At 45.2% G+C, this 12,016-nt stretch overlaps 1 protein-coding gene across 1 annotated transcript in view; it reads right to left on the reverse strand.

The window, feature by feature from the left end:
• Positions 1–6,875: 6,875 nt before the first annotated feature.
• COLQ (collagen like tail subunit of asymmetric acetylcholinesterase) overlaps positions 6,876–12,016 on the reverse strand; it is a 41,163-nt gene continuing 36,022 nt past the window's right edge. The window contains exons 16-17 of the mRNA XM_036401103.1: positions 11,669–11,771; positions 6,876–9,683 (exon numbers count right to left, since the gene is read on the reverse strand). Coding sequence (XP_036256996.1) covers positions 9,614–9,683; positions 11,669–11,771 — 173 coding nt within the window. The 3' untranslated portion in view covers positions 6,876–9,613. The remainder of the gene's footprint in view (positions 9,684–11,668; positions 11,772–12,016) is intronic.

The raw sequence follows: 12,016 nt of genomic DNA on the forward strand, positions 1-12,016 counted from the left end.
CATCTATGCAAAGTTGTTCCCTGAATTTTAGCCATGGAAAGAAAAGTTTTATCATTTGAGAACTGGTAAAGTAAAAATCAAGCACAAATATGAGGACCAAGATGAGGAATTGCAGGAGATGCTGCAGTACACCAGACATTTCCAGACATTGATGCAACCAAGCTGTCTGTCCATTTAAATGCCTTTGTCCAAGATGTCACCGTGTGTTTTTTTCCTAATATTTCAATACATTCACCCAAATATATTAATATATTTCTTAATGAACAGCTACTATTCCACTCCTCCTATGCCTAACACAGGTTTTAGACTTGTTTCTTGCATGTTGCAAAAAAAAAAAAATCATTTGTAGAAAGCTTCCAGCTTCCCTGCCCTGCCCCTGTGAGGGGGTGGTTCCCAGAGAAGCTGCACTGCTGGCACTACAGGCTCAACCCCCAACTTTGGGGATTAGGGAAGAAGGCTTTCCCAGCTTTTATTTTGTTTTGGCATTCCCCTAAGCTTCACCTTTTACCAGCCTGTGTTTCTTAGCTGGTGTCCTGGCTTGCAAGGTCTGGTAAACTATCTCAAGGGTCTTTCATTGTTTACCCATGACTCTAGGGAGGTGTCAGCCTGGGTGCAGGAGTTCTGCCTGCAGCAGGAGGAGCTGCAATTGGTGCCACAGCCTTCCAGAGCTCAAGATACTGCTTCCCCAGTGGGTGCTGCTGCCAACCAGCAGTGTTTGGCTGCTTTCCCTGCCTGTACCTCACTGCTTTCAGCAAGATGCATTGGTGTGTGGCCTGAGCAAAGCCCTAGAGCAATGCCAAAGAGAGAACAGCTCCCTGTTTTCCCAAAATCAAACAGATCTGAGACTCCAAAATGCATTTTGGTCGATTTGTTTGTACCAGGGCTCTTGCTCCAGCTATGGATCTCTGCCAAAATATCTTGCAATCACTTTAGCATCTGTTGCCAGTGTTGGTATTGCCAGCTCATCTGTAGTCTTCAGAGACCAGCCGTGCCTCACATAGTTTCCTATAGGTCATAGCTTTCCACTTGCTGTCTTGCTTAGCAGCTGGACCCAACCTCTTGGTGCAGGTGGGAGGAGCTGGGCAGTGCCACCCTCGCCCACCTTGCTCTGTCCCAGCTGTGACATTGGATCTGTGGCCTCAGGTACCCAGTGCTCTGTGCAGCACCCAAGGGAGCAGCAGCTTTCCCAATCCAACTGAGCAGCTCTGCCCCACGAGCAGGGCATGGCTGGGTGCAGCAGGTGCTGTGGGTGGCTGTGAAACCTGCAGCCCTCTGAGCCCTGGGGCAGCTGGGAGAGGCTTGTTTGCCAAAAACCCCTCACCAAGAGCAAGGGGCCTGCCCTGCCTCACAGCTTGGTTCTGGTTCTGTGGTTCTGGCTGTGGTGTGAGGCACTGCCAGCTCTGCCTCAGCAGATGGCCCAGCTGGGCACAGGAGCCTTCTTGCACGTGCTCCTCTCCTCGTTGGGATGTACTGAACATCCCAGTCACTCAGTGGACCATGCCAGGACATTTCATTATTTATTTTCTTCAGTCCAGCTTACTAAATTCCCTTTCCTTCCCCACGAGTTTTTTAAGGGTCTATATTCTGTCACCTTCCATCTACAGTGCACTCTCAGAGTATAAATAGTCACTGCTCCTTATCCCCACCTCACAGCCCATCAGTCACCTTGCGCAGGCTGCTCTCGCCTGGGGCTCAATCCAGCCCCTGGGCAGAATCTGGGGAAAACCCTGGGCTATTTCAAGGCACTGGGACATGCTTCTTGTCAGCCAGCCCAGAAGTTTCTTCATATAGCACTTTGTTTACTTATGTAAGTCTTGTGTGGAGAGTTCATATATCCAGACTACACCCCTTCTGAAATAGGACTCCCTCCTGTCCAAGCTCTTCGGCTTTGGATAAAGTAATGAAATATTAATTTACATTTTCTTAGCCCTATATCATCCAGCAATGTTCCCAGCCTGTGAATATGTAGCTGTTATCCATCCAGGGAGAGGATTTATCTGTCCACAATCACATTTTTTTGTCCATCAACCATATCAAATGGAGCTCTCCTTTCTTTTCTATTGATGGAGATGTCTAAGAACACATAAACCCAGGATATTCCTACACCAGTGGAACTTTTCAAACATAGCTATTTGTTATCACCTTTTTATTAAAACAGAGGCAAAAAAAAAATAGGGAGGTAGGGAGGGAGTCTTGCCTTAAAGAAATTTCTTATGGGCTTCAAAGTTTGGTGGAACCAAGGCAGGGCCTGGCAAGTTCTGTTAATATCCCTAAATATATATAGGACATATATAACCACACTGTTAAATTACAGCTTATAGGCCTGTGTCCCTCAGCCTCAGCTGAGCCACAGGTGTTGAGGGTGTGGGGGAAACTCCTTCCACTCCCAAACCCCGATGCAATTCATCTGCTGTGGTAACAGCTGAAATTAAGAAGTCAGCAGCACATAAAGATGTGCTCACCAAGCAGAGCATCCTGGCAGGAAATGTGGATGTGAGTGTTGCAAACAAAGAGCATCACCCCACCGTGCTGCAGAAACCCCCCACGGCCTTTTGGGGGCTTTGGCAGGAAGATTTAGCTCTCTGTACCCTGCAGCTGCAGCCCTGCCATTCTCAGGGCTGCAGGACTGGTAGAGAGAGCAGGGGGTCCCCTTGAAATGGCCTTACAGGTACTTGACTGCTGAATGCAGGAGGAATAAACACATTATTTGCATGTCCTTAGGGCTCTCTTCTTTGCCAGTACCCAGTTCAAACTCTCTGATGTCAAGCTATTTATTTAATTTATTCCCTAGGCAGTTTAATCATCCCTGCGACGGGGTTACTCCCTGACAAACCTACAGGACACAATTGCTCATCAAATAATGGGATAGTGTGGAGCAGAGGACAAACATTTGACATCTTGAAGTTGGCATTGCAGCTCAGTCTCAGGCAGCATAAGGCAGAGCTTGCTGACCCCAGGCAGCAACAGGTACAGCTCTCAGAGCTTTATTTAGAAGCTGTAATCCTGCAGCCTTTCACACCAGATATTGTCTTGCTCAAAAAGTCCTGGCACAGAGCGAGCCTCTCTGCCCTTCCCTGTACCCACCAAGACCAGCAGGATTGCCAGCTTTTCCCACTGGTCCCATGCTTCTGCTTTGGGGCTCTCCTGGGTTTGACAACCAACCTCTGCCCAAATGACACAAACCAGTTACTTGTCACTACAGCCACCACGTGGTTTATGATGGTTTATCTGAAAGTACTGGGGCACCACAGTTTACACCCAGCATTTCATTGTACTTCACAACCAGTCCCCCTGTAGATCCTGGCCCATAATACACACATTTCAGCCAGCCAGTTCTGTACAGTTCAGTTGCCTGAACTGTTCTGTTTCTCACCTCCCATCAGTCATCCTCCCCTTTAAATCTGCTAACAACTCAAAACCTGAGCAGTCCTCAATGTTCTCTTTCTTGGCACATCCTGTCCTCAGAGCAGTAATAGTGCCAGGCAGGTAAAATGTCAAAGCCAGCGGAAATGTGTAAAATAAATTTACATTGCTGTGAAGCATCAGGGTTGCCAGGCTCCTCTAGATCCCCATTTGTCCATCAAATAACCTCTGAGAGGAAGGCATGGGAAGCACCAAATATAACCTGCCCCAAATGTCTGACTGGCTCAGCACAGCCTCTCCCAACTCATGCATGATCAGTTCCATGGGGCTAAGTGAAATGAGCAAGGCAGGGAGCAATGGTAGCTCTTCTCTTCCAAATAAAATTAGTCACTAAAGAGTTTCTGGGATCCCACAAAGGATTCAGGGAGCAGATGGGGTTCTCAAGCAGTTCTCTCCTTGCTCCACCAAACTGGGGGTGCTCTGGTTAGGAGGGCAAAGGAAAGTAAGTGTTACATGCCTGCGTTTCCATGGTGTAAGTCAGCTCTCTGAGGTGGCTCACTGGGAAATCCCACTGGGTGTCTCTTCCTCCCAGGAGGGTGACAGTGAATAACCATCAACACCCATTCCCCTGTTTACCTTACAGAGGATGCTCCAGACCCTGACAGGGCTCTGACTGCTCTTCAAGATGAATTCTGAAAGCTTCCTCCACACCTGGCACAAGGGTCAAAGACACCTTGCCATGGGCTTGAATTTAATGCTGATGTCAGTTTATTCCCTCATTGAATGGTGACACTTTAGACCGGCTAAGAGAGGGTGATCAGTTGCCAGGTTGCTAAATATACTAAACATGCTGCTGTATGAGTAGGTTAATGTTACCTCCTCTTCCTCCTGGCTGATTTATTGTGCCATTTACTCAGATTCCTGCTCTGTGGAACGTCTGTGTTTGTGTTATCACAGACCAGCCAGGCAGGCTCCCAGCTGCACCTGCAGAACAGCTCAGGGAGTGTTTTGTCCTTGCCTGTGTCCTGCAGGACATACCACCAGCAGCATTAGCCCTGAGGACAGCACTGCAGGCAGCTTTTCCTGGAGAACATCTCTTTTCCTGGAGATGCTCTGGTGTTCATGTGGCAGCATGAGGCCCCTTCCCAGCCCAGCCACACTGGCCAGGGTGGCTCCTGCTCCGTGCAATGCCCTGCTGCATCCCTTGCCTTTGCTGGCAGTGACTTTGAGGGGTTCAGCTCCACCATTCTCCTTCCCACTCCTTTCCAAAGAAAATCCTGGGCAGCACTCCATGCAGGAGGGCCACTTCCTCAGTAGTGTGTGGGAAGGCTGCAGCAAAATATGTCGGCTTAAACCCTCTTCTCTGTCACTGGAGAAGATTATGCATTCAAACTGGACCCTCCCTCAGATGCTCAGGGAAACTGTCAGAGTGAATTAAAAGCTGTAAAAGGCCAGGGCTATAACTCAGTGCCTTTTAAGTGCCAAGATTTTGCCAGGGATGGAGAGAGGGAAGTAGCCACTAATGTAATTTTCATCAGGAGTACACTCCTCTAATATAATTTGGCCTGGCCATCCTTTCAAATGCAGCCTTCCCTGGCTGGGCCGGTTCAGGGCCATCCTCCTAAGTGCCCCAGTAATTACTGATGCAATGAAAGCATGTGCCCAGGCTTTGCTCTGGCCTTTTTGGCCCTGGAGTGACACCAGCTTTCTGCATAGAGCACACTGCTAGGCATGTAACTGGACATATTAATATTGAGGGGAGTTTTCACTGACTATGCTCATTAAAGACACAAATGGCTTAGGCTTTGTTCCTTTTCTCTCTTTGGTCAAGGCCTGACAGTGCTCTAATGGTCTACAAGTTGTATGGTCTCTTAGCAGATTAATAAGCATCAGTTACTCTGATCCAAATTCCTGATCTAAATTTTGCATTCACCTGTTGCCTGTCCTTTTGCCAGTACCTTGTGCTGCCTGTAGCAGAGCTCAACAGCCCATTATTCTCTGCTTTCCTTGCAAGGGAATGGTTTCCTGGGAAGGGACCCTTGCTTTGCCATTTCCATCTCCTTAGGCAAAAGCTATCAGAGAAAGAACTTGAAAGTCTTTTAGAAAGTGCTCTCATTGCTTCACCTTTTGTGAATTAAAATGTCAATTTTCCAACAGCTCTGTAAACATCTCCTTGCAGCATTGTGTGTGATAGACTTAAATATCAGCAAAGAACCACAGCACAGCACTGATTTCCTTCTCTTGGGTTTATTTTGGTCATCTTTTTAAAATACATCTCCTGATTGTATGTGGCAGCCAAGTGTATTGAATTGTCCCCAATGCAGCTAACTGGGGACTTACTACTGTTATTCCTCATAAACAGCTGGTGGTCAAGGACAGTTCTTGGAGACCTGCAGTTTAAGGATAAGCACCAGTCCCCTCTCTCCTTGTACAAATGGGTGGGGCTGAAGTGGGAAATGCATCCTACAATTTTTAGAAGGTAAGGACCATGACCAAGGGGCTTTGCTGTGACATATGGCAGGGCTGTCACAAGCAGAAGATGTTAGAAAAGGGATGGTGTGAGAGACTGAAAGAGAAGCTGATGAAACCCAGCAGAGCAGCAAGGGCATTGAAGAGTTTTCAGGAGGCTACAAAGGATATGAACTACAGTGCCTTTAGAGGAAATAAGAAGAAAGAAATAAGGAGATGAGGTGCATGGCCGGCCAGATTTATGGACAAGGACAGACTTGACAGCTATGATTTTGAGCAATTTGAAGGGAAGGGAAAAATGACATAGGCATTTGAGAAGTGAGTGTCACAGAAGCTGAGTTTCTAGAAAGAACAGGCAGAAAGTAGACTCACTTATTCTCTGTCTGTCAATACACTTCCTTTTTCCCTGGGGACAGCAAGGACTGCCCTTCTCTGGAGCTCCCTGTCATACACAAAAGTCTTGGGACCACAGACTCCCAGGCTGCAAGGCAGGACCCTCTTCTGGAAGCAGGCAGGACCCTCTTCCCAAAGCCTGGGTGCCAGTTTCCAGGAGTGCCCAAATCCTGCATGCCAACATCACCATTCCCATTGTCCATCAGCACCCGAGGCTGCTGCTTTCTGTTTCACAGCTCAGTGTCTGATACAGAGTCACAAAGCAGCCAGTAAATGCATTATCAGGTAGCAGGAGCAGATAATCCCCCAAACCACAGCCCAAAGCCTTATTAAAACCAATCTGTACATTACAGATTCCAATCAGAAATCAGTGGAAGTGGAGCTGGTCTGCCCATGGTGTGTTGCAGGGGTCAGTCTGGGGATGAGGCAGTGGCAAGCCCAGGAGCAGGGATGCACAGGCACACTCCCAGGCTGCGTGCACATCACTGTGCCCACACAGAACCAGATCCCACGGCAGGCAGGGAGAGGCAGCAGGCAGGGGAAAAGAGGTGTTTTTTTCCCTCCTCAGCATCTTAAACTAGGTAATTATATTTTAAAACCATGCTGTTAAACCCAAAATTAAATAAGTGAAAGTAAGGACATAGGGGAACTAAGGTAGCATGATTTATTGACATGAGCTGCTAATATATGCAGTAGGCAATTACATATATTTAATCACATATTAAGTGCAAGCCAGATTTTTTGGTATACATTAATACAGTGCATGGCATAATGCTTTGTACTTGCCTAGAATTGCATACTAATCATTAGAAAACTCTCCCAAAAGTGTATGCTACTACAAAAGTCCAATGAATTGAAATATTCCAATTAACTTTTGAACCAGTCTCGGCACAATATTTTAAGTTCCCAAACTCAGAGAAGGAGGGAAGACAATTTGCAGCAGACCAGGCATCACCCAGCTGAAGAATACCCAGTTAATGATAAATCAGGTATGTCAGTAATGGGGGCAAAGGATTTCTTTTGCAGCATTTTAAATCATATATACTTTACACCTTCCCAGGTGTCTTTTTCATGCTTAATCTTCTGAGGGGAGCAAGACAGTAATGGTAGTATGAAACTTTTTTTTTGTTTTCTTATATTTTACATTGCTTTGTCCATTTAAAATCCATGCTGTGCAAGTGTTCCCAGACTGACCAGGCTGATAAGCCTCTTTCTGAACATAAGCAGCACAGTATTTTACCTGGATGACCACATCTCCTCTTTGCATTTTCTATGATCCATGCACATAGCTTTGTTATTTCAATGTCCTTTGGAGGTAGGAGCTTCTAATGAAAAACGATCCAACTGAAAACTGAAGGTGAAAGGCCACTGGAATGACCAACTTCTCAGAGACTCCAGCCTTTTGGGGGATTAACTCCTTGGAGAAGGCGAGCAGTTCAGATGGAGTGCCTCCACCCCAGGATGGCAACACCAGCAGATTCTGCCAGGGGTTCACCTGGGGGGATGGCCAGCAGGATGCGTTGCTGGGAGTGTGTTTGTCCTCAAGAGCCTCCCAACAACCAGAACCTGCTCCTCGTGGTGTGATGCTGCTGGAACCTGCTGCTTGCTCTAGCACAGGAAATTAAAATGGCAGCTGTGCTAGTGCCCAGGTTTCCAGAGTTTGTGGCAATTTTCTTATCCCAGTGGTTCCTGGACCTTTTATTAAGACCTCAGTTAAGAAAAAAAAAATTAAACTGTTGAACTGGGCTACACATGCTGGTGACTTGGCTTCATAGCAACATAAATAGCCCAGGAAAGTGATAATCATAAAGAGTACACAAATTTTCTTTCTTTTTTGTTGTTAATTGGTGATTTCCAATATCACTTTATACATGCATAGTTAAAATCTTCTAGGCAGGTGGTAAAAGTTGCATGTGTTTCTTGATCGCTTTAATGCATTATCATTGTAACACAACATCCACCTTTATTTAACCTTTACAGAAGTGCCAGTGTCAGTGCAGCTGTTGCAGCGCTGTCACTGGCACAGATAACTCACACATTTCACACAGTCCTGCGCAACATTTACCACAAAGCAGGAAACAGTGGCTTGTATGAAAATAATGCCTAGTTTTAAGGCCTTTAGTCCTGAATTCTGCACATTCTTGTTTCATTTTCTGTTATAGACTCTTTGTCATGTGACATTTAATATGCTTTCCATGTGAAATTTGCTCTTTACTACTTGCTAATAAATAAGTATATAATTACCCTGACTCCAACCAGAGCTGATATAGTTGAGAGACCTTGCCAAAAAACAAAAACCCACATGTACATTGCAGAGCATGACCGAGCATCCATGGAGGCGCTACTCCGCGGTCTGACTTACAGCGATACAAAAGTGAGCACAGACACTGGGGCAACAGCCAGTGGCACAGGGGGAGGGAGCACAGGGGATAATTGGGAATTGAGTGGTGATGGCTGGGTGGACAAGGGGTTGCAAATGCAAAGACCTTCCAGTGTGGACACCAGAGAGAAGACAGTGTGTACATGGCCGTGGTTTTGGGCAGGGAAGCGATGCTGTCCCAGCCCCTTGGGGTCAGGCAGAGCCCAGCCAGCTCAGCACAGAGGAGAAAAATACAGAAATATGTTCCTTCTTTATCTTCCCTCCTTGTCTGATTTTCTCCTGGGAGAGAACTTCTTGGCTATTTCACAGTTTATTTGTCCAGTTTGTCCTTTTGTGGTGTGTTTTGCTAGCCTCCCGTGACTGCTTGTAGTGCACAGACACACACAGACAACGCCTTCGCCTGAAGGTGATGTTAACCAGCTTATTTGACTGATTTGCTGATTCTGAAAGAACTTTAACTCCTTTGACCAATGAAGGAGCATTGGTAACCTTAGAGTTGATGAAGTCATCTCTGGTTGATATAACACTTGCTAAGTTCACATTGTAATAAAAGAGAAAGTTCCTCTAAACACCGCATCCAAGATATGCTTTGTGTTTATGCAGAGAAGGGTTAAAGACAAAACCCCTGAAGAGATTATATTTTGGTTTAACAGTGCTAAGTCGAGGTAATTGTTACATGGCATTCCTGGTTAATGAAACTCAGCTTCCAGTAGTTTAATGTTGCTTTTGTGATGGAGAGCCATCCGCAGCTGCATGGAAGTCTCACTGGCACACACAGCTTGACATTTATTTCTCTATTAAGACAGGATGCAGTGGTCCTATTTTTCCCTATCTGACAAATCTATATTTAAAAAGAAAAATCTCAGATTGGCCATCAGCAGCATGATGTGTCTTTGTTTGTTTTCCCAGAGGTGGATGGGGTTTTTTTTTGTCCCAGTCCTTCTTGGGTAGGTGATAGTGTAGCACCTAGCACCCCTAGGCGAGGGATGCCGCCCACCTCTGCTCCCCTCATGTGAAGTATCGACACTGTGTGGAGTCAATGTAGCAGTAAGGAGTGCAGCGCAGTTTCCCGTAAGACCTGGAATAAAAGAGAATATCTCAGTTTCAAAGCATGGTATGGTTCACTTACGTGGCTCCTGGTTGTAACTCTGTAGGAGTGAAGAACCTCAGAATATGCATATGCAGCAGCATATGGGAAAATAAATAGGAGGGCAATTTTCATCAGTGCTCGACTGTGTTCTCTGTCAGCAAAACAGGCATCCAGGAGAAACTATGAGTGAAGACTTAACTCCCAGTAATGTCAATTAAAAAAATAAAATCCCTGTTGGCATCAGGACTGGAGCATTTCATGGGGGTGGATGCAAAAGGCCCTGGCGCTCACCCACGGGAGCTGTGGAACAAAATATCTGAGGCTCTGAGTTAAGTGTTTTTCCAGCTACTCCCAATAGCTTCAGCAGGCATGACTGTGCCTGTCCTTTAACTTCCTTTTCATGTACTTGAAATAATGAGAGTGACACATTCCCACATTAGAAATAATTATAAAAAGAGTAATTTGAAGAGTCCTTGCAAAATAAGGAGAAACAGAGATTTTGTCTTTCTACTGACTTAAACTGAGCAGTGACTCTACCTACTGAAGACCTGACCAGAACTGTTAATAAGAATTTAAATGAGTTTTTGTTGCTGGAATGTCTAAGTGAATAACCCATCCACAATGTCAAGCTATGCAGCTTTAAAACTACGTCCTAGGATAACCCACATTCTCAGACTAACATCAAATCTGGAGAAGGTGTGTGAAACAGGAGGAGGGATCTGTGGGCTGGAAAGAGTAAAAAATGGGAAAATCAGTTGCAGCAGAGCTCTTGGAGGAAAGGTTACCTCGGGGTAAAACTCCCATGGGAGTGTTATACTCACATACTCAGCCCACTTTCTCATGATTCACAGCTTTTTCTTTAGTTTGGCAGATAATTTGCAGACTACACATGAAAATAAAAGATCTCAGTTGCTCTTCCACAACTTGAATATACAAGCAAAGTGAAATTTATAAAGTTTTCCTCAAGCTTTTTTGGTGCTATATTGGGCAGCAAATTTCAGACTCTTAGAAGGGAGTAGTTTTCACAATCGAGAACAACTCCACACTGTCTGAAGATGAGGTCTCTGTAAAATGTTTCAGTTTTGTCAGGTTGACTGGTCTAGATTTTAGTAACCTCTTATACCAAAAGTGCTCCAACAATTACAGTGGAAGGATTAGCACAGCACTAGATTTACAAAAACATCCTGTGGTTTCTTATTCCTGTCAATTAGCACATTATTGTTCCCTGAATGATGAGGGCTCTGCACGTAATTCAATTTGCAAATTAAATGTTTCCTGTTAGCCAGTAACAATACCTGACAGCTAAATAGAGGTGCTGCTGTTGGAGGCAAAGCGCTGACCGTAGGGAGCTGCCTAAACAAAGGCAGAGAAGGCAAGTCAACAGTAAGCAGATGTTTTAAATGAAGGACTTTGCTACACAGATGCATGGCTTTGCATCTGCTGGTGAATGAATTTCCTGTACGTTGGAAAAGCTGACAGATGACTGCTTGATTCAAAGCAAATACACCCCCAGAGTACCCATTAATAGGAAGGGCAGCAAGAGGTTGGTACAAGCCTGGGGTTTGGATGTTGTGGGGATTTCTTCCTTCAGTGTTATCATTTTGTCATGGTCTTTCCTACTTTCCTTATGTTATGGCTGGACATTAATGTGACCAGATAAGGAAATTTTGGCAAGAAATGGGCAAACATAGGTCTATGTGACCTTCATTTGTTTTGTACAGTAAGAGAGGCATGTACTTCTTACTGTGAAATGAGATTTAGCCCTTAAAGTCAATGATATACAGAAATAATTTGGCAGACTCTTTCTTCCCTGCTACTTGCAGTGGTCCCAGTGGAACGTGGTTTAAGTGGGTAAAATTCCTCTGTTTTAAAGCTGGAAGAGAAAAAAGAAAGGAAACACACACACAAAAGCCCCCTCCATAAACAAACCAAGGAAACCCACCAAACCAAAGTGAAGACCTCCTCTTACATACCCAGGAAGGTAAGTTCTACATGTCAAGTATCCAAAATCCATCCCATCACAGTCTTCAACCCCCTCGTGCTTGTAGCCATCTCCGCAGTAAGCACGGCGGCACCCTAGTGAAAAAAAAAGAAATAAACACCTTCCAGGCACTTCACATGTAAAAGAAACAGGTGAAGTAACTGGAACTAGCTTTTTAAGGGTTAAATATTAAGCAAGATATTTTGGGGAAGGCATTCTGTAAGGGCTGTCTTAGGAGGAGCAGCACTCTTCACTACAAAGAATGTACTTTTTTAGGCTAATTTCAGTGATGAAGGGAAAGAATGGATAAATACTAAAAATAATTACTGCAGGATCACTA

The sequence above is a fragment of the Molothrus ater genome, chromosome 1 (genome assembly GCF_012460135.2).
Source record: "Molothrus ater isolate BHLD 08-10-18 breed brown headed cowbird chromosome 1, BPBGC_Mater_1.1, whole genome shotgun sequence".
In the NCBI taxonomy this organism is placed as follows: Eukaryota; Metazoa; Chordata; class Aves; order Passeriformes; family Icteridae; genus Molothrus; species Molothrus ater.